Genomic DNA, 27,188 nt, shown 5'->3' on the forward strand with positions numbered 1-27,188 from the left:
GAAAAAAAAAATCCCGACCTACCGACCCTATTTTTTTAGCCTATGTTACCGTAAACAGACCTCTTTTTTTTGGGCCTAAACAATTTGTGGCTTATGCGTGATTTTAAACATGATCAACAGGTGTCAGCAGCCACTCATTATTTCTTTTAAAGTTAGTATTAAATAATGGCAATTTATCTTCCATCATATCTGCTCCCTGTCGCATAGGAGTGGCAGTTAAAACTGTACAAAAATGATACTGATTAAACAATTAACACTTCCCCCGGCTTTACAGACAGAAACAACAACATTCACAAACGGTTTTGTGTTTTTTTTTACAGCCGAGGGGGGATTCCGGAACCCCTGTAACCACCCCCCTAATCCGCCCCTGCATCTGACAAAATCCACTTTTATTCCGGTATTTTAAAAATCTTCACCATTAAAAGTGGTTACATTGATTTTTACGTAGCATTTGATCCACACGCAAAAAACATTTCTGGGATCACTCAGTCGACTGGTTACCGTACGTGTTTCAACTGCATTTTGAAGTCTTGCAATCTCTGGCACTATTTGAGTTATCAGGATGGAAAGATTACCGATAAAATCACCAAGAAATCGGGTTTTCATCAGACTGCACTCTCTTTTTCAAGTCTAAATGTCAGTACTCTTAGCAGTCAAAATGTTCAAAGACATAAGGTATCCAATTCTCCAAAATTGTGATGCAATTCGAGGCTGATGTCAACTGTTTTATTGCAGGTCATTATGTAACAAAAACATCGCTAGAGAGACGTTCATTGTGCGTATGGAGGAGAAAGCATGAAATATTGTCTCCATATTTTCTAATTCCAGTTTTCCCGCAAAAGTTTCTCTTTCTAAGCTTGCATAGATCTGATTTGAAGCAAAAAATACACAGAAATAATGACGTATATTGTAGGTTTGACGTCACAAGACTTGACCAGCTGAATTCTGATCCTTGGAAGATAAAATGAAAACTGCTCCCGTGGTTTGAGTTCGGTTGTTCTTGGTCAATACTTGTTGCTGTTGTTTTTGTTGCTGCGGTTGTTGTTGATGTTGTGGTGGTGGTGGTGGTGGTGGTGGTGGTGTTGTTGTTATTGTTGCTGGTGTTGTTGATGATAACTCTAACCCTAACCCTAAGTCATGGTGGGGCGGTGATGAAAGTGGCGGTAGCAGCGTTAGAACAGCTGGTTGTTGAGGCGGCGCTGACGATGGTGATGGTGACGATGGAGGTACAGAGACAGTGGTTGTCGTCGTCGTGGTTGTGGTGGCGGCTGTGATGACTGAGTATCTGTAGGCGGAGGAGGAAATATTGGTGGTAACAGTCGTTGCGGAGATGATGGTGGCGGCGGTGGTCGTCGTCGTAGTGGTGGTGGCAATGAAGGTAATGTTTGTATAGTAGCAGTGGTTGTGGAGGGGATAGTGGTGGCGGGAACAGTGGTTCAGGTGGCGGTGGAAGTGGCGGTGGTGACAGGAGGCACGTCCACCATGATGAGCTGTGTGGAACAGCGCGATGCTGCATTCAGTCTGTCAAGAAGATCAATCACCTCATCACTCAGTCCTTCATCATACACCTTGTCCCTGCCTGGCAGCATCACCACCACACGCCGCTCCAAGCCGTGCACATAGTCATAGCGTGTTACTGTGACACGGTCTGTTGCCGCCACCGCCACGTCGTGCACATCTCTCTCCCACCTCGCCCTGTTGTGTATCAAGTCTTGGTACCCCAGCACACACACCGGTAAGCCTTCATCACGCAGACCGCGCACCACGCCGCTAGCTCGTGACGTCACTCGGCCTGCGTCATCCTTTATGTCATCCTGTAGTTCTGAACTCCGCGTGATGATGAACACGTCGCGGTAGCTCAGTGGGGTGGGACTGTTGGGGAGGCTGCTACCTGTGTGGAAAAGACCGTTGTGACCGTTAGAATATTCTTCAGGTGTAGGCAACTGTAAATAAAATATCTGTCTGTCTGTCTGTCTCTGTCTGTCTCTGTGTCTCTCTGTCTCTGTCTCTCTCCCGCTGTCTCTGTCTCTCCCTGTCTCTCTCTCTCTCTCTCTCTCTCTCTCTCTCTCTCTCTCTCTCTCTCTCTCTCTCTCTCTCTCTCTCCACATATTCACTCTCTGTGTACAAAAGAAAGTCACAGACACCTATTTCCCGACACACAGACATGACGTTATTATAGTTTGACGTCATTAAAATGACGTAATTCTCTCTTGCTGCTGTGGTCTTGCCCAGCGAACTTGAATTTTCTGTCACTGTGAAATTATTTGACAGGATAAAATGACACGATGGGACTTGGTTTAGTTACCCTACCTACCTTGCTACCTACCTACCTACCTATCCATCTACCTACCTACCTACCTACCTATCTACCTACATATATCCATCTACCTACATATACCTACCTTCCTATGTATCTATGTATCTATCTACCTACCTCCCTCCCTCCCTCCCTCCCTACCTACCTATCTATTTATCTATCTATATGTGACCTTCACAACTCACCCCCACTGCCCACACCAAGACGGAGCAGCTCGGCGGCGACCTCCTTACCGCACTGTTGGCACTCTACTGGCCACCGACCTCTGTGAGCGTTGCCATGGTGACTCAGCCGTATCACGCGCAGTCCGTCGCCAGGGGCAGGTACACCGCTGTCGCTGTAGTTGTGGATTGAACCTGTCAACCTGCCAACCGCTGTCTGTACCTCCCGCAGCACGGAGGGAGCACAGCGGAGAGGGACGGTGAGCGGTTCAGGCCGCAGTGATGGGGGGATGTCGATGTGAAAAACACCTGCCGCCCACAGGTGCAGGTCGGGAACGCTCTCCGCCAGGCGGGCCACCAGTGTAGTGTTGCGTGGACCTGACACACTGTGACACAGAATGGAGACACGTTGTGAGAGATGTGTGTCTGGCTGGGAGGAACGTGTCACACTCATACCACACGGAACAGCTGGGTGAGGTTCGTGAGGACACACACACACACAGGCACACACGTACACATACACACACACACACACAAACACACACATACAAACGTACACACACACACGCACGCACACAAACACGATGACACACGCACGCACACACGAACGCATGCACATGCGCCCGTGCACACGCTCGCAAACTGATAGTTCATGCACTCGCACACACAAACACGCGCGCGCACACACACACACACACACACACACACACACACACACATACACACATACACACACGCGCACACATATATACACACTCGCGCGCCCGCGCACGCACACACACACACACACACACACACACACACACACACACACACACACACACATAGTTTTTTATGTAACACAAAACCGTAAAGACCAACCTGCTGTCAAAGTCCGCCTCATCCAACAGAACGTGCAACTGTCCGTCCTTGACTCGCGCCACGAGGTCGGTGACGGCCTGCTGCACGTCCGCATCGCTGTCGAAGAAGACGTAATGATGACGAACGACGGCGCCTGGTGTTGGGGGAGGTGTCGGGTCCGCGCTCAGAGCCATTTCTAGCTGCCCTGCTACCATCCTGCTGGCAGCCCGGGAATCGTATTCTGTCGACACCACTTGCACGTCGTGGCCCTGAAGCAGCCACCTTAAACCCTGCAGTACCAGCAGCACTGTCTTTCCTGTTGGAACACAAAACTCAACATCAGAAACACGACAACAATAATTTCTCTGAAAATACTCACTGCAGGAAAAACTTTCTCTTTGTGTTGAGTGGTTTAACGCTTTAGTTTCAAACCTTTTTCTGAGGCAAATGATTCTGTTTTCTTCAGTTCATCACAGTTACAGTAAAATCAGAGGACAAAGACAAAATGCACCAAGTAATGGGACAAACTGAAATCGTTGCTTCCAGTGACTTAAAATAAAACAAACACGTCATACCCAATACGTCAAATCTTCAACAAAGACGTCATTTCAAAATTCAAGAAAAACTGAAGCAATGCCAATGCAAAGATACGGAGGCCCAATGTCATAAGTTTATAAACACTGCATATCGAGGCATATTTACATTGCTGTTATTAGTTTAAAAATTGTACAGCAAGATGAGTGCAAAATGTGAAGTCTGTAAGATTGCTACATTGAGAGATATAAAACTGCAAAAACCGGCACGGTGGCCTAGTGGTAAGGCGTCCGCCCCGTGATCGGGAGGTCGTGGGTTCGAACCCCGGCCGGGTCATACCTAAGACTTTAAAATTGGCAATCTAGTGGCTGCTCCGCCCGGCGTCTGGCATTATGGGGTTAGTGCTAGGACTGGTTGGTCCGGTGTCAGAATAATGTGACTGGGTGAGACATGAAGCCTGTGCTGCGACTTCTGTCTTGTGTGTGGCGCACGTTATATGTCAAAGCAGCACCGCCCTGATATGGCCCTTTGTGGTCGGCTGGGCGTTAAGCAAACAAACAAACAAACAAAATTAAACAGTAAAAGCAGGCTAAACTCCAAATTGTTGAAAAAAACCTTGAAGTCCCTTGTACAGGCTGACACAATCAAAAAGAAAGAACCAATGATTGTTACCTTATCATTTTTTAGTTAGGACAAAAACTATGTTTCGCAGTATGCTCCTGTGGGCGAAAACTATTTCAAAAGTTGAAACATGTATTGTTTCTCTTTTGCTAGGAAAAGTCGGTACACCCCCCCCCCAACACCCCCACCCCCCTTAACACCCCCCAATCCCCACCCCCACCCCACATACATACATGTTTGTTCTCTTAGTTGCCTGTTCACTAGACTCAGACGCACCTTAGCAGTAAACAAAGCCCTGTGCATAAGTGAACGGTTCAGATCATGGGTAAACTTGACACCTTCATATTATAATGCTCATTTTAAAGCCACCTTTTGACATTATAAGAAGAAAAAGCATTCTACACTGCTAAGCTTGCAATGAACAATAAAAAAAATAAAAAAAAAGAACCAACAACATTGCTTTGTGTATTTGGAATTTTAACATATTTAAAAAAAAAAAACTCTAAAAAAGGCGGAAAAGGGCGACAGATTTGTTGCACAGCGACAGTACACTTGTTCAACCCAGGCCAGCACCTTCATACATGACAGAAGAAAGCAACGGAGGCCTGAATACCACAGTCTTATTGTTCCTGGACGTGCCTGAGTGATAATCTGATGCAGTTAACTATCTTTTGAAACATTATAGCACTCAGAAGATTTGTCTTCCGCTCATAAGTTTCGTGTCACACGGCATGGGCAACATTGAGGTAGGTCCATTATTGCAGAAAATAACTAACAACAAAGAAAAGTCATTTTTAGCATAGAAATGAGAAGGTTTACCATAATAATGTGTTCAAGAAAAGCACCATAGTGTCGGCAGAACACGACTCTCGTTAAGGTCAAATGTCACAGCGTTATGAACAGAAGATTGTGTTCTAACGCTGAAGTAAACGAACATTTTATTGACAAATTGCTGTCTCTATCATAATTCGCGCCCACAGACTTTTGACATATCTGTGCGCTGTTTCTTACAGGCGAGAAATCGCGAGTTTGGCGAGGAAGTACCGTTTTTTACAGGCGAGACTTGGCAAGTGATGCGAGTCTGGCGAGGAAGTACCGTTTCTTACAGGCGAGAATCGGCGAGTGACGCGAGTTTGGCGAGGAAGTACCGTTTCTTACAGGCGAGAATCGGCGAGTGACGCGAGTTTGGCGACGAAGTACCGTTTCTTGGGCAATTCTCGCCGCGAGGGACGCTAGGATTCTCGCCGCGAGGGACGCTAGGATTCTCGCCGCGAGGGACGCTAGGATTTTCGCCGCGAGGGACGCTAGGATTCTCGCCGCGAGGGACGCTAGGATTCTCGCCGCGAAGGCTAGGTAGCCTTGAGCTTGCCCGTTTGGCGACAAAACATGGCAGTGCGGCCGCAATGTTTTCTCGCCAAGCGAGCAAACCCAAAGCTACTTAGCGTTCGCGGCGAGAATCCTAGCGCCCCTCGCGGTGAGAATTGCTCAAGAAACGGTACTTCCTCGCCCCACCCCCCAATTCTCGCTGTAAGAAACGGGGGCCTGAATGTTTGTTCGCCTCACACTCATCCAACATGTTATGAACGTGAGATGTTTCGGGTGACGTTCTTTTTTCGACTATTGCGCTGTCGCAATCAAGCTGGAACATTGCCAAAGGTAAGACATGTTTCTTCTATGATATACGAATCATTTATTGCGACTGAATTCTATTAAATACATTTCAGCACTTGGAGATACGTGACTTGTAATGTTCTGTGATTCGTGAATTCATATCTGACAAAGTAACGCCTGTTTTTGTTGTTTTTCTTTAGTTTTAAAGCTGTTGCGTTTATATGTCATGATGTCAAAACATGAAATGCTTTCTGCTCGTCAAACGGACATTAAATATTGTGTGCAGTTGTTATCAGCACAATACAAAACTTAAATACCTTGGTGTTTCTCATCAGAACAATAAAATACAGGTGGGTGGGTGTGACACCTTTGTGACGATGCAGTACAGGTGGGTGGGTGTGACAACTTTGTGACAATGCAGTACAGGTGGGTGGGTGTGACAACTTTGTGACGATGCAGTACAGGTGGGTGGGTGTGACAACTTTGTGACGATGCAGTACAGGTGGGTGGGTGTGACAAAACTGTGTGACGATGCAATACAGGTGGGCGAGTGTGACACAACTTTGTGACAATGCAGTACAGGTGGGCGGGTGTGACACAACTGTGTGACAATGCAGTACAGGTGGGCGGGTGTGACATAACTTTGTGACAATGCAGTACAGGTGGGCGGGTGTAACACAACTTAGTGACAATGCAGTACAGGTGGGCGAGTGTGACACAACTTTGTGACAATGTAGTACAGGTGGGCGGGTGTGACACAACTTTGTGACAATGCAGTACAGGTGGGCGAGTGTGACACAACTTTGTAACAATGTAGTACAGATGGGCGAGTGTGACACAACTGTGTGACAATGTAGTACAGGTAGGCGGGTGTGACACAACGTTGTGACAATGCAGTACAGGTGGGCGGGTGTGGGCGTCGTGGACAGTCAAGCTGCATGCAGGCATTTCAACCTGCAGATACCAAAACTACGTAATGAATTCTACCTTCCAGGGGGATTCCCACCGCACTTACCCTAGCTTCTTGCGAGGGTGGAGGGAGTAGAAGGGAGGGGGAGGGGGGGGGGAGAAAGGGACTGTCCCCATGGTGTTGCTACCACTGTGCTGTCTGGGGCATACACGATTTGATAGTCTAAACAGTGCATGTGAAACATAACATACACGATTTGATAGTCTAAACAGTGCATGTGAAACATAACATACACGATGTGATAGTCTAAACAGTGTATGCGAAACATAACATACACAGGAAATGACAACGTCAGGTCGGGCGGCCACGGTCTTTTACCGTGTTTATATATCCAATTCAAACAGCCAACTTTTTGCAAGAACAGACTAGCTATGGAGCAGCGCTTGGCTAATCGCTTCTCCTCTACTTCCACTTTTCATCTCAACGCTAGTTGTTGTTGTGTTGTTGTTGTTGTTGTTTTTGTTGTTGTTGTTGTACATGATGATGGTTTTTTTTCAGTAACCGTTCCCTTTTAACATCATTCATCATTCATCATCATCATCATCATCATCATCATCATCATCATCATCATCATCATCATCATCATCATCATCATCATCATCATCATCATCATCGTCGTCGTCATCATCATCACCATCACCATCATCATCATCATCATCATCATCATCATCATCATCATCATCTTCATCATCTCCTCTTCATTTACTCCTTCAGTCACATTCTGGAACACACATACCCTCGGAAACACACTCTTACACACACACACACACACACACACACACACACACACACACACACACACACACGGGGCGTGCACACGCACGCACGTCCACACTCACACACACACATACACACACAAACACACACACACACACACACGCACGCACAAAGAAACACACACACACACACACACACACACACACGCACGCACACACGCACGCACGTACACACACACACACACACACACACACACACACACACACACACACTTGGGCTCGCGGGAAGCCCCACTCAGTGCAGCCACGGTGAACGTGACCAGTTGAGGCAGCGCGCAATTATTGCAACAATAGAACTAGTTGACCTGGGGGTTCCACAGACTATGTTTAGTGACAGGAAATTCCGCAGGAATGTGGCGGGGAGTTTTACCGGGGAGCATTTTGTATTGTATGACTTTGTTTAATTCTTTATCTGTGTGTGTTTACGCTTAAAATAGCACCAGTTTGATGATTGATTTAAAAGAAAAAGACTTCTAAAGTATGTGTGCTTTGTGTGATGAGTCTCTGAGCTTTAAAACAGCGAGAAATTAGCATGTTCTTCAGATAAATAATGATGTCTGCAGTTAGGCTATTGACAGGCGGGTGTGACACAACTTTGTGACAATGCAGTACAGGTGGGCGGGTGTGGGCGGGGGTGAAACAAATTTGTGACAATGCAGTACAGATGGGCGGGGGTGGGCGGGTGGGAAACAACTGTGTGACAATGCAGTACATGTGGGCGGGTGTGACACAACTTTGTGACAATGCAGTACAGATGGGCGGGTGTGACACAACTATATGGGACAATGCAGTACAGATGGGCTGGTGTGGGTGGATGTGACACAACTTTGTTACAATGCAGCACAGGTGGGCGGGTGTAGGCGGGTGTAACACAACTCTGTGACAATGCTGTACAGATGGGCGGGTGTGGGTGGGTGTGACACAACTATGTAACAATGCAGTACAGATAGGCAGGTGTGACTCAACTTTGTGACAATGCAGTACAGGTACGTGAGCGGGTGTGACACAACTTTGTGACAATGCAGTACAGGTAGGCGGGTGTGACACAACTTTGTGACAATGCAGTACAGGTAAGCGGGTGTGACACAACTTTGTGACAATGCAGTACAGGTAGGCGGGTGTGACACAACTGTGTGACAATGCAGTACAGGTAAGCGGGTGTGACACAACGTTGTGACAATGCAGTACAGGTAGGCGGGTGTGACACAACTGTGTGACAATGCAGTACAGGTGAGCGGGTGTGACACAACTTTGTGACAATGCAGCACAGGTAGGCACCGTCTCCATCGGCGACGTTGCCTGCCTCCCTGCAGCCCACTGCTGATCCTCACAGCATTACGGTTATCGACCATAGTGTGCGGAGATCACATGACACGCGTGTCTCTCGATCACCCCCTCTGGCTCTCCCAAAGCCCACAGCACCGTGTCCACGGCTAGGACATCTCATTGCCATTCCTACACTCCCCTGGCTCTCCCAAAGCCCACAGCACCGTGTCCACGGCTAGGCCATCTCATTGCCATTCCTACACTCCCCTACACTCCCCTGTAACGACCCGAGGTCGCTAAAGATTTGTCTTTTCAACGCACAATCTATAGGATCATTAAATAAGCGCTCAGAAATTACATCATTCATGATCGATAACGAGATTGACATCATGTTCCTTGTCGAAACGTGGCCCGCGCTACCAACAGCAGAGGTGGAGGTATCGCCTTCGTTGTGAGGAACTCTCTTAAAGATCATGTGTCTCTTGTCACGTCTTGCCCTTTCCTGCACAGTACGTGTGAAGTGTCACAGCTGTCGCTTACGTTAAACAGCAACAACAAAAACTTGTTCTGTGTTTACCGTTGACCACCAAGCAAAAAGAACAAATTCACTGAAAAAGCATTCTTCGAACAATTTCCCGACTTCATCGAACACGCTGATAGTCTCTCTGGCAACTTGATTGTCCTGGGTGGTTTTAACTTTCATTTCGACGTCACAAACGACCCCAGCGCCAGCAAACTTCGAGAGACTGCAGAAATCTTCAGTCTCTCCCAGGCAGTCACCAAACCGACACACAGAAAAGGACATATATTGAACCTAGTGTTCAGGCAGGACGACATTCTTCGTTCCTGTAAACTGCACCATGGGTTGTCATCGGACCACACAGCTGTGCTTTGCCTTTTGAACATCCCCAAGCCTGCCTCTAAATCCGATGTTGTGCCAATGCGATGTTTATCAAAGATCGACTCTGTTGCTCTCAAGCAAGACATTGCCAACGCAGTCTCACCGGAGACATCCGTTTCTGAACTGAACGTCAAACTAGGAGCAATTCTCGATACCCACGCTCCCACCACCCTGAAAACAGTGTCACAGAGGAAGACGACGCCCTGGTATAGCACTGTGGCCGAGGTGCTGCAACCGCTTAAGTAGGAACGTCGCCGGGCGGAACGGCAATGGAAAAGGTCTGGGCTTGTAGTTCATAAACAAATCTATGAACTCGCCAAACAAAATGTTACGGATCATGTCGACCGCGCAAAAACGTCATACTACTCAGCTAAAGTGCAAACCTGCAGTGACCCCAAACAGTTTTTCAGGAACCTTAACTCACTGCTTGGTAAGACCCAGTGCCCGTCCCTACCCAATCTCGACCAAAACACACTCCCAGCAAGCTTCTCTGACTTCTTTCAAGAAACAATTCGTTCGATAAGGGACTCTTTTTCTGAATCTGTTCCTGTACCTAAACCAAATAAGTATTTCGTAGGCACTACTCTCGATGCTTTCACCCCTGTCTCTGAAAAAAAACAGTCCTTGAAATCCTCAGGAAAAGTGCACCGAAATCGTGCGAGTTAGACCCCCTCCCCACCCACCTGCTGTACGATCATCTCGATGTTCTCCTTCCAACGATCACAAAGATAATGAACGATTCCCTCAGCACCGGAACGGTACCACCTGAATTCAAAACTGCAGTCGTCAAACCCTTATTAAAGAAACCTTCCCTGGATCCCAACCTGTTAAAGATCTACCGTCCGATTTCATACCTTCCTTTCCTTTTAAAATCACTTGAGAAAATTGTTCTTCAGCAACTTCTCGGCAACTTAGAAACTCACAACCTCCTCAGTGCCCATCAGCCAGCGTATCGTCCTGGACATGGCACGGAAACAGCCCTCCTGCGCATTGTGAACGATATCCTCACAGCGTTAGACCAAGACAAGATCTCCGTGCTCCTGCTCCTCGATCTTTCCGCAGCTTGACACGGTAGACCATGACATTATCTTGTCTCGGCTCCAGTCATCTTTTGGCAACTCCGGAATCGCTTTATTCTGGTTCCGGTCCTACATTTTTGAACGAAAGAAGTTTGTGTCAGTCAAAGATCATAAGTCTCCCACAACCCTCCTGGAGTTTGGTGTCCCACAAGGCTCTGTCTTGGGACCTGTACTTTGTATCATGTACACCAGTCCACAGGCAGGTTGACTTACACAGTTGAGTGTCGTCCGCGTATTGAAAGTCACCCTGTCCAGCATGAAATGTTCGCGGACGACACTCAACTGTGTAAGTCAACCTGCCCGACAGAATCAGACAGCCTTGTTTTGTCCCTTCAAGAGTGCACAGAAGATGTTAAAGTCTGGATGAACGCAAATAAGCTCAAACTGAACGATGACAAGACGGAAGCCGTCCGCTTCTCTGCCCCTTCTCTTGACAGACACAATCTAATCCCCGACACGTTTCCACTTGGTACTTCTGAAATATCCTTCTCCAAAAAAGTAAAAGATCTCGGCTTTACCCTCGACGCACACCTCACCATGAAACAACATGTCATTACAGTCTGCCAAGCAGGCTACTTTGAACTGAAGTGAATCGCGTCTATAGGCCACTTCCTCACAGAAGAAGCACAAGTTCTTGTGACATCCTGCATCCTCTCAAGAATAGACTATTGTAATTCCCTCCTTTCTGGTGTCCCAGTTTCAACCACCAACCCCTGCAAACTCTCCAGAACTCTGCAGCTCGTCTCGTCTGTAAAGCGGGTCGTACACAACACTGCAGCTCGTCTCGTCTGTAAAGCGGGTCGTACACAACACTGCACACCGCTTCTGTTCAGTTTGCATTGGCTGCCTGTGGCTCAACGGATCAAATACACAATCTGCTGTCTCTGCTTCAAAGTGATTACAAACTCTGCCCCTCTCTACCTCTCCCAACTCCTACAAGTGTACTCCCCCTCTCTACCTCTCCCAACTCTTACAAGTGTACTCCCCCTCTCTACCTCTCCCAACTCCTACAAGTGTACTGGCCCTCTCTACCTCTCCCAACTCCTACAAGTGTACTGCCCTTCTCTACCTCCCCCAACTCTTACAAGTGTACTCCCCCTCTCTACCTCTCCCAACTCCTAAAAGTGTACTCCCCCTCTCTACCTCTCCCAACTCCTACAAGTGTACTCCCCCTCTCTACCTCTCCCAACTCTTACAAGTGTACTCCCCCTCTCGCACAATACGCTCGTCTCAAAATACTCGGTGCTTCAGAGTTGTCCGGTACAAACGTAAGCAACGTGGCTTCCGCAGTTTTTCTAACTTTGGTCCCGGCCATCATCTGGAATGAATCGCTCCCCTCCTTCAAAACCAACCTCAAGACACACCTCTTCAAACAATATTTCGTCGCCGATTAGCTCTGTCCCAAACATTATTCTCCATGAGTATTTAACTGACCCGGTGTGTGTGTGTGTGTGTGTGTGTGTGTGTGTGTGTGTGTATGTGTGTGTGTGTGTGTGTGTGTGTGTGTGTGTGTGTGTTTCTGTGTGTGTGTGTGTGTGTGTGTGTGTGTGTGTGTGTGACAATGCAGTACAGGGTGTGTGGGTGTGACACAACTTTGTAACAATGCAGTACAGGTGTAGGGGTGAGGGTATGATACAACTCTGTAACAATGCAGTACAGGTGGGAGGGGGTGTGTGCGTGACACAACTCTGTAACAATGCAGTACAGGTATGGGTGGGGGGGTGACACAACTTTGCGACAATGCCAAACAGGTGAAGGGGTGTGTGTGTGTGACACAACTCTGTAACAATGCAGTACAGGTGGTGTTTGTTTGCTTAACGCCCAGCAGACCACGAAGGGCCATATCAGGGTGGTGCTGCTTTGACAATCATATAACGTGCGCCAAACACAAGACAGAAGTAGCAGCACAGCCTTCATGTCTCATCCAGTCACATTATTCTGACACCGGAACAACCAGTCCTAGCACTAACCCCATAATGCAAGACGCCAGGCGGAGCAGCCACTAGATTGCCAATTTTAAAGTCTTAGGTATGACCCGGCCGGGGTTCGAACTCACGACCTCCCGATCACGGGGCGGACGCCTTACCACAAGGCCAACCGTGCCGGTAGTACAGGTGGGTGGGTGTGACACAAATTTGTGACAATGCAGTACAGGTAGGGGGGGGGGAGTGTGACACAACTTTGTGACAATGCAGTCCAGGTGGACGGGTGTGGTACACAACTTTGTGACAATGCAGTACAGGTGGAGGGGGGGATGTGTGTCACAACTTTTTGACAATGCACCACAGGTGCGCGGGTGTGACACAACTTTTTGACAATGCAGTACAGGTGTGTGTGTGTGTGACACAACTCTGTAACAATGCAGGACAGGTGGGGGGGTGTGTGGTGTAACACAACGTTGTAACAATACAGTAGAGGTGGAAGGGGGGTGTGACACAACTTTGTGACAATGCAGTACAGGTGTGGGGGGGTGGGTGTGACACAACTCTGTAACAATGCAGTACAGGCGGGTGGGTGTTTACACAACTTTGTAACAATGCAGTACAGGCGGGTGGAAGTGATACAAATTTGTGACAATGTAGTACAGGTGGGCGGGTGTGACACAGGTGGAAGGGGGGGGGGGTGACACAACTTTGTGACAATGCAGTACAGGTGGGGAGGGGGGGGGTGACACATCTCTTTAACATTGCAGTACAGGTGAGGGCGGGGGGGGGGGGGGGTGACACAACTCTGTAACATTGCAGTACAGGTTGAGGGGGGTTGTGTGTGTGTGACACAACTCAGTAACATTGCAGTACAGGTTGGGGGGGGGGGGGGTGACACAACTCTGTAACAATGCAGTGCAGGGATGGGTGGGTGTGACACGACTTTGTAACAATGCAGTACAGGTGGGGGGGGGGGGGGGGGGGGGGGTGTGTGACAGAACTCTGTAACAATGCAGTACAGGCGGGTGGGTGTGACACAACTTTGTAACAATGCAGTACAGGTGGGGGGGGGGGGGGGTGACACAATTTTGTGACAATGCAGAACTGGTAGGCGGGTGTGACACAATTTTGTGACAATGCAGAACAGGTAGGCGGGTGTGACACAACTTTGTGACAATGCAGAACAGGCAAGCGGGTGCGCTTCCTTACCCTCCATGGCTGCTTGAAGCCCAAAATCTGATCATGGGCTATGGAGACGGCCTCAAAAAGGCAGAAGACCCATTGCTGCTAGCCACAGTTGCAAAAGAAAAGATCGATCAACGATTTAAAAGCCACCTACAGGTCTTCACAGATGGTTCGATCCTGCAGTCAGGGAAGGCTAGGTGTGCCTTGTCGATTCCTGGACTTGATATAACACGAAAATACAAGCTAAACAAGGGGATCAGCATCTTCTCTGCAGAGTTATTTGCTATCTACATGGCCTGCACACTGATAAACGATCTGCCAACCCAACCTCTGGGGGTGGTCATCCTTACGGACTCAAAATCCTCGTTGCAAGCACTTGCATATGCCTCCAAGAACAGGGGAGAGATGCAAACTGAAATTCATTTCTTAGCCCACCAAATCATGACAAAAGGAACAGACTTTTCCCTCATGTGGCTGCCATCCCACACAGGAATCCGGGGAAATGAAATGGCGGACAGAGCAGCAAAAGCAGCGGCTTTGTCAACCATGCCAGTGACAGACATTCGGCTCTCCTGCCAGGAAGTCAAACTGCTGTTAGCCAAGCTAAAAAGAGAGGAAAGAGAGCAGACACTGTCACAAACATGTGAAGAGAGAGGATGGATACACCTCCCCTACAATAGGAAAGGGCACCACCTCCTACTCCCCCCGAGACCCATGAGCCTGTTGCGTCGCTTGCGCACGGCCAGCAGCCGCATCTACTGGGACAAGGTAGTCTGTCAGTGTGGCAAGACCGGACACCTCACACACGTGTTTGAAGGTTGTGACACTCTCAAGGAAGAGATGTCTAGTCTCATCCGCTACAGAAGGGAGAATGCTCTCAGTCTGGGAGACTTTCTCCGCCCACACCCATTACTCGGAGAGAAACCGATGATGGTCTTGGTCACCAATCTGTTCACCTCAACTGTTGCGAGCTGGTTCTAGTGTGCTTGCAGCAGACCCAGCACAGCACAGATCCACTTCTGGAATCTTAAGCTAAATGTGTCCCAAGACACACACTTGGTAGTCCTGGCATCCTGAAAGGCAGAGGCCCCAACCCACAGGTTTGCTTCCATACCACAAACGCCTCCAGACACGGGAACTTGGGAGCAGAGGCAACAGCTCCGCTTGAACCTCAGAAACCAAATGTGCCTCCAGACACACAGATCCCTTAGACGGCCGAGGCTGTGGCCTCTAAGGTTCTCTTGTACCAAACCGCCTCCTGACTCTGCATCAGATTGCTTGCGCTGGCATCTGCTTACATAGACCCACATTAAGTCACCACCGAGTGGTAGACACAGACCACATATGGTAGTACTGACTGCCAGCTTCACGGTAATGCGTACCCCTAGCGCGGCTCAGCTTGGGTGGGAATGTTCTGAGCAAAACACTATGTGTTACTCCATACCCCCCGCCCTCCATGGAACTTCTTGACCCCAAAAAATGGGGGGGGGGGGGGGTTTGCCCAGTCGGTAGAGGCGCTGGCTTTAAAACCGGTTGTTACTATCAGCGTAAGTTCAACCCCCAAGTTCGGCGCGGGATGTGTGTCCCAGAGTCAACTTTGTGCAGACTCTCATCGGTGTTCGAACACCCCCGTGTGCACGCATGCGCGCGATAAAGATCCCAGGGTCACAGCGAAAGCCTCAGGCCTTGGAAACACGAATACATGCATGCAAAAATATGAAGCCCGGGTGTCCGTTCGGCCAACAGCCAATAAAGTAACCATTTCAGCACTGCCCCAAGTCGACCCAACCCGGTCCCTAGCCCATTTCATGTCACCTCTAGCAGCCGGCAGCCAGCTGTCTACATCCCCCCCCCCCCCCCCGCATTTTTATTTTTTATTTTCATACAAAGCCGGGTTTTCCCGTGTAATATGCCCCTAATGGCTTTGCCGTGAGGACGTAAAACTTACATTTTCTCTCTTCACACAACTTTGTGTCAATGCGAACACGTGGGGGGGGGGGGGGGGGGGGGGGGACACAACTCTGTGACAATGCAGTACAGGTAGGTGGATGTGACACAAATTTGTGACAATGCAGTACAGGTGGGTGGGTGTGACACAACTTTGTGACAATGCAATACAGGTAGGTGGGTGTGACACACATTTGTGACAATGCAGTACAGATGGGGGGGGGGGTGACACACCTTTGTGACAATGCAGTACAGGTGGGCGGGTGTGACACAACTTTGTGACAATGTAGTACAGGTGGGAGGGTGTGACACAACTTTGTGTCAATGCAGAACTCGTGGGGGGGGGGGGGAGGGGGGTGACACAACTTTGTGACAATGCAGTACAGGTGGGTGGGAGTGACACAAATTTGTGACAATGTAGTGCAGGTGGGCGGGTGTGACACAACTTTGTGACAATGCAGTACAGGTGGGTGGGTGTGACAGAATTTTGTGACAATGCAGTACAGGGAGGCGGGGCTGACACAACTTTGTGACAATGCAGTGCAGGTGGGCGGCGCGGGTGTGACACAACTTTGTGACAATAAAAAAAGGTAGGCGGGTGTGACACAACTGGAGGGGGGGGGGGGGTGTGACACAACTTTGTGACAATGCAGTACAGGTGGGCGGGTGTGACACAACGTTGTGACAATGAAGAACAGGTAGGCGGGTGTGACACAACTCTGTGACAATGCAGAACAGTAGGCGGGTGCGACACAGCTGGAGGGGGGGGGGGGGGGTGTGTGTGACACAACTCTGTGACAATGCAGTACAGGTGGGCGGGTGTGACACAACGTTGTGACAATGAAGAACAGGTAGGCGGGTGTGACACAACTTTGTGACAATGCAGAACAGATAGGCGGGTGCGACACAGGTGGAGGGGGGGTGTGACACAACTTTGTGACAATGCAGTACAGGTAAGGGGGGGGGGGCTGTAACACAACTTTTTGACAATGCAGTACAGGTGGGCGGGTGTGACACAACTTTGTGACAATGCAGTACAGGTGGAGGGGGGGGGTGACACACCTTTGCGACAATGCAGTACAGGGGGGGGGGGGGGGGGGTGACACAACTCGGTAACATTGCAGTACAGGTGGGTGTGTGTGCGACACAACTTAGTAACATTGCAGTACAGGTGTGGGGGGGGTGCGTGACACAACTCTGTGACAATGCAGTACAGGTGGGGGGGGGTGTAACACAACTTTGTGACAATGCAGTACAGGTGGGGGGGGGGGAGGGTGTGACACAACTCTGTATCAATGCAGTACAGGTGGGGGTGTGTGACACAACTCTGTAACAATGCAGTACAGACTGTGACACAACTTTGTGACAATGCAGTACAGGTGGGCGGGTGTGACACAACTTTGTGACAATGCAGTACAGGTGGGGTGTGTGACACAGCTTTGTGACAATGTTGTACAGGTGGGGAGGGGGGGTGACACAACTCTGTAACATTGCAGTACAGGTGGGGGTGTGTGTGACACAACTTAGTAACATTGCAGTACGGTGTGGGGGGGGTGTGTGTGACACAACTCTGTGACAATGCAGTACAGGTGTGGGGGGGTGTGACACAACTCTGTGACAATGCAGTACAGGTGTGGGGGGGATGTGTGACACAACTCTGTGACAATGCAGTACAGGTGTGGGGGGGTGTGACACAACTCTGTGACAATGCAGTACAGGTGGGGGGTGTGTGTGACACAACTCTGTAACAATGCAGTACAGGTTGGGGGGGGGGGGGTGTGTGACACAACTTTGTGACAATGCAGTACAGGTGGGGATGTGTGACACAACTCTGTAACAATGCAGTACAGGTGGGAGGGAGGGGGGCGTGACACAACTATGTAACAATGCAGTACAGGTGGGTGTGTGTGACACAACTCTGTAACAATGCAGTACAGACTGTGACACAACTTTGTGACAATGGAGTACAAGTGGGCGGGTGTGACACAACTTTGTGACAATGGAGTACAGGTGGGGTGTGTGACACAACTTTGTGACAATGTTGTACAGGTGGGGAGGGGGGGGGGGCGTGCGACACAACTCTGTGTGTCAATGCAGAACTCGTGGGGGGGGGGGGTGACACAACTCTGTAACATTGCAGTACAGGTGGGGGTGTGTGTGACACAACTTAGTAACAATGCAGTACAGGTGTGGGGGGGGGGGGGTGCGTGACACAACTCTGTGACAATGCAGTACAGGTGGGGGGGGGGGGGGTGTAACACAACTCTGTGACAATGCAGAACAGGTGGTGGGGGGGGGGGGGGTGACACAACTTTGTGACAATGCAGTACAGGTGGGGGGGGGGGGAGGGTGTGACACAACTCTGTATCAATGCAGTACAGGTGGGGGTGTGTGACACAACTCTGTAACAATGCAGTACAGACTGTGACACAACTTTGTGACAATGCAGTACAGGTGGGTGGGTGTAACACAAATTTGTGACAACGTAGTACAGGTGGGCGGGTGTGACACAACTTTGTGACAATGCAGTGCAGGTGGGCGGGTGTGACAGAATTTTGTGACAATGCAGAACAGGTAGGCGGGTGTGACACAACTTTGTGACAATGCAGTGCAGGTGGGCGCCGCGGGTGTGACACAACGTTATAACAATAAAGAACAGGTGGGTGGGTGTAACACAAATTTGTGACAATGTAGTACAGGTGGGTGGGTGTGACAGAATTTTGTGACAATGCAGTACAGGTAGGCGGGTGTGACACAACTTTGTGACAATGCAGTGCAGGTGGGCGCCGCGGGTGTGACACAACGTTATAACAATAAAGAACAGGTAGGTGGGTGTGACACAACTTTGTGACAATGCAGAACAGATAGGCGGGTGCGACACAGGTGGGGGGGGGGGGGTGTGACACAACTTTGTGACAATGCAGTACAGGTGGGCGGGTGTGACATAACGTTGTGACAATGAAGAACAGGTAGGCGGGTGTGACACAACTTTGTAACAATGCAGAACAGATAGGCGGGTGCGACACAGGTGGAGGGGGGGGGGGTGACACAACTTTTTGACAATGCAGTACAGGTGGGCGGGTGTGACACAACGTTGTGACAATGAAGAACAGGTAGGCGGGTGTGACAAAACTTTGTGACAATGCAGAACAGATAGGCGAGTGCGACACAGGTGGAGGGGGGGTGTGACACAACTTTTTGACAATGCAGTACAGGTGGGCGGGTGTGACACAACGTTGTGACAATGAAGAACAGGTAGGCGGGTGTGACAAAACTTTGTGAGAATGCAGAACAGATAGGCGGGTGCGACACAGGTGGGGGGGGGGGGGGGTGTGACACAACTTTGTGACAATGCAGTACAGGTATGGGGGGGGGGCCGGGGGGGCGTGTAACACAACTTTTTGACAATGCAGTACAAGTGGGCGGGTGTGACACAACTTTGTGACAATGCAGTACAGGTGGAGGGGGGGTGACACAACTTTGTGACAATGCAGTACAGGGGGGGGGGGGGGTGACACAACTCTGTAACATTGCAGTACAGGTGGGGGTGTGTGTGACACAACTTAGTAACATTGCAGTACGGTGCGGGGGGGGGGGGGGTGTGTGTGACACAACTCTGTGACAATGCAGTACAGGTGTGGGGGGGTGTGACACAACTCTGTGACAATGCAGTACAGGTGTGGGGGGGATGTGTGACACAACTCTGTGACAATGCAGTACAGGTGTGGGGGGGGGGGGGGGTGTGACACAACTCTGTGACAATGCAGTACAGGTGGGGGGGGGTGTGTGTGACACAACTCTGTAACAATGCAGTACAGGTGGGGGGGGGGGGGGGGGGTGTGTGACACAACTTTGTGACAATGCAGTACAGGTGGGGGGGGGAGGGTGTGACACAACTCTGTAACAAAGCAGTACAGGTGGGGGGTGGGACACAACTCTGTGACGATGCAGTACAGGTGGGGGGTGTGACACAACTCTGTGACGATGCAGTACAGGTGGGGGGGTGTGTGTGACACAACTCTGTAACAATGCAGTACAGGTGGGGGGCGGGGGGTGTGACACAACGTTGTAACAATGCAGTACAGGTGGGGGGGGGAGGGTGTGACACAACTCTGTGACAATGCAGTACAGGTGGGGGGGGGGGTGTGACACAACTCTGTGACAATGCAGTACAGGTGGGGGGGGGGGTGTGTGACACAACTCTGTGACAATGCAGTACAGGTGGGGGGGGGTGTGTGACACAACTCTGTGACAATGCAGTACAGGTGGGGGGGGGTGTGTGACACAACTTTGTGACAATGCAGTAGAGGTGGGGGGGGGGGGGGGGGTGTGACACAACTCTGTGACAATACAGTACAGGTGGGGAGGGGGGTGACACAACTCTGCAACAATGCAGTACAGGTGGGGGGGGAGGGGGTGACACAACTCTGTGACAATGCAGTACAGGTGGGGGGGGGGGGTGACACAACTTTGTGACAATGCAGTACAGGTGGGGGGGAGGGTGTGACACAACTCTGTAACAATGCAGTACAGGTGTGTGGGGGTGTGTGTGACACAACTCTGTGACAATGCAGTACAGGTGGGGGGGGGGGGGGTGTGACACAACTCTGTATCAATCCAGTACAGATTGTGACACAACTTTGTGACAATGCAGTACAGGTGGGGGTGTGTGACACAACTCTGTAACAATGCAGTACAGATTGTGACACAACTTTGTGACAATGCAGTACAGGTGGGCGGGTGTGACACAACTTTGTGACAATGGAGTACAGGTGGGGTGTGTGACACAACTTTGTGACAATGTTGTACAGATGGGCGATTGTGGGTGGGTGTGGCGCAACTCTGTAACAATGTAGTACAGGTGAGCGGGTGTGACCCAAGTTTATGACAATGCAGTACAGGTAGGGGGGGGGGGGGAAGGTGTGTGACACAACTCTGTAACAATGCAGTACAAGTAAACAATCAGTTGTTCCAGTCTCATGTACAGTACAGTGACAATAAGAGCCACCAAGTCTGTCCATATAATTTTATGTTTTTCACTCATTAAGAGGGCACATTACAGCGTCTCGCCAAACATAAACAACAACAACAATAATAAAGGTAAAGGATTCTTCAATTAAAAAATAGAATTAAGAAAAGGAAAAAAGAGAAAGAAATATTACTGATTGTTGTGGTGGAAGCGGAAATTTAATCACAGCGTCTACGGAAGGGGATGCACGTTTTTGCTTCTTTGGAAAGCACGGGTCTACGGAAGGTTATGCATTTTTTTCCTTATTTGACAAGCAAGGGTTCGCACGGCCCCATGATGTCTTCGTTGTCGATAACCCGGTCGGGCGAAGGTTAAAGGAGATCCTGATCAATGTACATGACATGTATATAATGTGTGGTTATATCATTACATGCTGCAGACACATTTTCTTATGCACATACACATGAATATTTAAAATTAATTCGAAAGAATTGTTGTACAATCTGAAACTTATGTCCAGTTTAGTAGGTCAAAAATACAATGTGTACACATGTTGTGAGGTAGAAATTAAAAAAATATTGAAAATGCAACAACACACACACACACACACAAACACAAGAATATTGATGATGATGATGATGATGATGATGATGATGATGATGATGATGATGATGATGATGATGATGATGATGATGATGATGATGAAACATGTATGTTACTAACCAGTGCCAGGGGGGCCTGTCAAGCAGACCAGTCGGGGGTTTCTATTCATGAGGTCAAGTTGTTGCAAGGTCAGAACCAGAAGTGCCAGCCTCCGCCCCAGTTCCGCCACCGCCTGTCCTGCAGTCCGCACCTCCACACGGACACCGTTGTAGCAGGGGACAGACACCGTGGTGGCCGGTCCCACAAACCTGCAACACAGATGGGCTTTAATGACTGTGTCTGCTGTACTTAAAGCTTAATATGTAGTGGCGATACAAGTCACAAAGTAAGTGAATTTTAAAAGAAAATTTTGGTTTTTGAACCTGACTCACAGCAAAGGTGTCGGATGTTGAGGAAAGTGTTCGTTCCTTTGTTTGTTATTTGTGTGGTGATGATTGTGAAAACTCTCTCTCTCTCTCTCTCTCTCTCTCTCTCTCTCTCTCTCTCTCTCTCTCTCTCTCTCTCTCTCTCTCTCTCTCTCACTCTCTCTCTCTCTCTCTGTCTCTCGCTCTGTGTCTCACACTCTCTCTCTCTCTGTCTCACTCTCTCTCTCTCTCTCTCTCTGTTCCTCTCTCTCTCTCCCTCTCCCTCTCTCTCTCTCTCTCTCTCTCTCTCTCTCTCTCTCTCTCTCTCTCTCTCTCGCTTTTAGTATGATAATATAACGGGCTGAGAATTTTTTGTTTAAACAAATAGCTATTTGTTATAATCTTCTATCATTGCTTATGAATCATAATGAAACTTGAAATGTCATATTGATTGCTAAAATTGTGTAAGTCGTACTGTACATTAACACCTTGGGAAGACCTTGCCTAAGACCGAGGCCTAGCCAAGGAAGAAGGAAAGCTCCAACTAGCCTCGGAAGTGAAAAGGCTCTGAGCCAAAGAAAAGAACAGCAGTGAATGAACACCCTTCGACTCTGTTCACAAGTGTGGTTGCTGCGGTAGAAACTGCCACCCACGCATGGGTCTACACAGCCGTTCCAGCGCCAACCGAACAATCCTCCCAGGCGCAGATCCATGGCCCCACGGGACCGATGGATGCAGACGGTGTAATGTAGGTAACTTAAGCTGTTTATTCCTCATATTGAGTTACCCCTCAATGGATGCGGGCCGGAAGAAACAAAAGCATGTTTACATTGCTTATTCTGTCACTCTCGAATAATTGAATTGAATTGAATGGAATGGAATCAATTCAATTCCAATGTAATCCAATCCAATCCAATGCAATCTAATCCAATCCAATCCAATCCAATCCAATCCAATCCAATCCGGCTGCCAGAAACAGAGTTGTCGAGTGCAGATAAACACGAACAACAATTATTTTCTGTCCCAAAACTGATGCAAAATAAACACAATGCAATGACTTTTCTCACCTGGCCACGATGTCCAGATACTTGTCATCAGTGAGCAGAGTGTCCACAGTACAGGCCATTCTGTGTTGCCACCAGGTGCTCAGCTGTGATAACACGGCGGGTGTCACGTGCGAGTACGATGCAGGCTGGGACAGTTGGTCAGAGCAACAGCACAGCTGTGAGGCCTCCGCTGCTGAGCCTGCACCTAGGCTCCGACACACCGCCTGCAACATGGAAACTGTCAATGTGATATGAGCACCCCCTGAATGATAGATCTCTCTCTCTCTCTCTCTCTCTCTCTCTCTCTCTCTCTCTCTCTCTCTATCTCTCTATCTCTCTCTCTCTCTCTCGCTCTCTCTCTCTCTCTCTCTCGCTCTCTCTCTCTCTAATTTATGTTGCGAATTTCAATCATCACTTCATCATCATCATCATCATCATTATCATCATCATCATCATCATCATCATCATCATCATCATCATCATCATCATCATCATTATCATTTACACTATATAATCATTATTAGCATTAGTGTTAAACGTTGGTATCGTGTGAATTTTATCGTCGATCACTTTACATGTGTTAACATGTTGCATGTTTCGCTTTCGATTTGTATGTTGCTTTTGCCATTTTATTGTTTATGTTTATTTGCTTGTTTGCTTATTTGTCGATTGTTTGCTGGTTCGTTCGTTTACTTTGTTTATTTGTCATGTTGCTTTACTTGTTTATCATTTATTAGACATTTGTATTAGAAGTAAGGACCGGTTGTAAGAAAAGGCGTCGCCTTAAACCTCTATCCTTGAAAAATAAAGTTCCATCATCATCATCATCATCTCTCTCGCTCTCTCTCTCTCTCCCTCTCTCTCTCTCTCTCTCTCTCTCTCTCTCTCTCTCTCTCGCTCTCTCTCTCTCTCTCTCTCTCTCGCTCTCTCTCTCTCTCGCTCTCTCTCTCTCTCTCTCTCTCTCTCTCTCTCTCTCTCTCTCTCTCTCTCTCTCGCTCTATCTCTCGCTCTCTCTCTCGCTCTCTCTCTCTCGCTCGCTCTCTCTCTCTCTCGCTCTCTCTCTCTCGCTCTCTCTCTCTCTCGCTCTCTCTCTCTCGCTCTCTCTTTTTCTCTCTCGCTCTCTCTCTCGCTCTCTCGCTCTCTCTCTCGCTCTCTCTCTCTCTCGCTCTCTCGCTTTCTCTCTCGCTCTCGCTCTCTCTCTCTCTCTCTCTCTCTCTCTCTCTCTCTCTCTCTCTCTCTCTCTCTCTCTCTATCTCTTGCTCTCTCTCTCTCTCATAGAATACCTGTTTCAACTGTGGATCGTTATCCAAGACCCGCTGGAGTTGCTCAGTGCTGACGTAAGGCAGGAAGAGAGTTTTCCTCACAGTCAGGCCAGGTGCCACGTCACTCACAAGGTGCTTCACCACTGTCTCCGACCTGTCCAGCTGCTTGACCGCCTTCGTCACCCTCTTGGCCACGTCAGCATCGGCCGGAGGTTGTGGGTTCTGTGAACAAGCCTGGCTCTTGCCCACAGACTTGAGCTCTCCGATCAGAATGCCGTGCTGGCGGTGGATCAACACAAAGTCGGCCTCACCATCAGAGTATTTGGTTTTCTTGGTGTCAAGCTGTGATGGTCGAGGGAGCTGTGCAGCGGCCGCGGCGTAGGCAGGCTGGTTGAGGTAGTTGCCGAAACTGAGCTGAGACAGGATGAACATGGCCTCGTGACGACTTTTGCCAAGTTCTTGCAGGTTGAGCATCACGTGGTTCTGGGCAAAGTCATCCCGGAGGTCGCTCTCCTGCACATTGCCAGGTATGGCTTGTGGGTCGGGCTCTTGGGTCAACAGGCTGTACCGAGATGGCGGGACTTGTCGCTGACTGACCGGGGGAACATTGTGGACAGGGCCGGCACCAGATGGCGGGTGTAACACAAGTGCAGAGTGACCGGTACCGGGTACAGTGCCCCTGGCGTAGGGTACCTTGTTAAAATTGACGGGGGGCACACAGTAGGTTTGGGTGAGAGCGTCAGGGTAGAGTGACGTCACGATCTGCCGCCAGTTGCTGCTGCTGGTCTGTTGACTGCTTCCCGGTCCAGCCATGGTGAGCTGTTCAGATTTCTCCTGCCACGGGAACAAAGTGTAGCTTCTGGGAACAAAGTGTATAGCTTCTTCGGAACAAAATGTAGCTTCTGGGAACAAAGTGTAGCTTCCTCGGAACAAAGTGTAGCTTCTGGGAACAAAGTGTAGCTTCCTGGGAACAAAGTGTAGCTTCCTGGAAACAAATTGTAGTTTCCTTGCAACAAAGTGTAGCTTCCTGGGAACAAAGTGTAGCTTATTGGGAACAAAGTGTAGCTTATTGGGAACAAAGTGTAGCTTCCTGGGAACAAAGTGTAGCTTCCTGGGAACAAAGTGTAGTTTCCTTGGAACAAAGTGTAGCTTTCTGAGAACAAAAAGTAGCTTCCTTGGAACAAAGTGTAGCTTCCTTGGAACAAAGTGTAGCTTTCTGGGAACAAAAAGTAGCTTCAGGGGAACAAAGTGTAGCTTCCTTGGAACAAAGTGTAGCTTCCTGGGAACAAAGTGTAGCTTTCTGGGAACAAAGTGTAGCTTCCTTGGAACAAAGTGTAGCTTCCTGGGAACAAAGTGTAGCTTCTGGGAACAAAGTGTAGCTTCCTTGGAACAAAGTGTAGCTTTCTGGGAACAAAAAGTAGCTTCAGGGGAACAAAGTGTAGCTTTCTTGGAACAAAGTGTAGCTTCCTGGGAACAAAGTGTAGCTTTCTGGGAACAAAAAGTAGCTTCAGGGGAACAAAGTGTAGCTTCCTTGGAACAAAGTGTAACTTTTTGGAAACAAAAAGTAGCTTCAGGGGAACGAAGTGTAGCTTCCTTGGAACAAAGTGTAACTTTTTGGGAACAAAAAGTAGCTTCAGGAGAACGAAGTGCAGCAATGTGGTCAGTGCATGTACCGTACCGGAGTGTCAGATCTGCTTCGCGGATAGTTCTGCCCACAGTGTTTTGCGGACCTGGCGCTCAGTTGAAAGTAACCTTTTTCAGGTAAAAATTTGACCCAGGTTTAAGAGTTTCTTTGTCTTTGTAAGAACGAGCGGTACCAATAAAGGATATATTGTCAAGATGTTTGTACTCTCCTGTCCTTCGCGATACACTTTGACGAATGATCAACACGCGTTCTTTGATTTCTTCCAATGTGAAGGACAGGGTGCCGATTCAACTTTTCATCCCTTTGTAAGTCTCGTTCAATCAGTTGAGCTGCAGTGAAGCTCCGTCCCTTTGTAAGTCTCGTTCAATCAGTTGAGCTGCAGTGAAGCTCCGTCCCTTTGTAAGTCTCGTTCAATCAGTTGAGCTACAGGGAAGCTCCGTCCCTTTGTAAGTCTCGTTCAATCAGTTGAGCTACAGTAAAGCTCCGTCCCTTTGTAAGTCTCGTTCAATCAGTTGAGCTACAGCGAAGCTCCGTCCCTTTGTAAGTCTCGTTCAATCAGTTGAGCTACAGCGAAGCTCCGTCCCTTTGTAAGTCTCGTTCAATCAGTTGAGCTACAGGGAAGCTCCGTCCCTTTGTAAGTCTCGTTCAATCAGTTGAGCTACAGCGAAGCTCCGTCCCTTTGTAAGTCTCGTTCAATCAGTTGAGCTACAGGGAAGCTCCGTCCCTTTGTAAGTCTCGTTCAATCAGTTGAGCTGCAGTGAAGCTCCGTCCCTTTGTAAGTCTCGTTCAATCAGTTGAGCTACAGGGAAGCTCCGTCCCTTTGTAAGTCTCGTTCAATCAGTTGAGCTACAGGGAAGCTCCGTCCCTTTGTAAGTCTCGTTCAATCAGTTGAGCTACAGCGAAGCTCCGTCCCTTTGTAAGTCTCGTTCAATCAGTTGAGCTACAGTAAAGCCAGATTTATCCCACGTGCGTGAGGAGACCGGACATTTGATACATAGAGAATACTAAACAGCTTGCTGTGTTCACCAGGTTTACAACAGTTGATTTTTTAAATATGGAAATTATGAGCTTTTCGATAATTGTAAAAAACCACAAGTATAAACCTATTGTGGCACTGCAAGCCATG

The 27,188-nt window shown here is 48.9% G+C and overlaps 1 protein-coding gene across 1 annotated transcript; it reads right to left on the reverse strand.

Moving 5' to 3' along the window:
• LOC138978975 (uncharacterized) lies at window positions 1-27,188 on the reverse strand. The gene is made up of 6 exons (XM_070351794.1): window positions 24,439-27,188; window positions 23,177-23,379; window positions 21,826-22,013; window positions 3,340-3,634; window positions 2,503-2,864; window positions 1-1,891 (listed from the first exon to the last, which is right to left on the reverse strand). Exons 1-6 carry the CDS (start codon window positions 25,228-25,230, stop codon window positions 1,437-1,439), a joined length of 2,295 nt encoding a protein of 764 aa, XP_070207895.1. The 5' UTR covers window positions 25,231-27,188; the 3' UTR covers window positions 1-1,436.

Source organism: Littorina saxatilis, linkage group LG10 (assembly GCF_037325665.1).
Source record: "Littorina saxatilis isolate snail1 linkage group LG10, US_GU_Lsax_2.0, whole genome shotgun sequence".
Lineage (NCBI taxonomy): Eukaryota > Metazoa > Mollusca > Gastropoda > Littorinimorpha > Littorinidae > Littorina > Littorina saxatilis.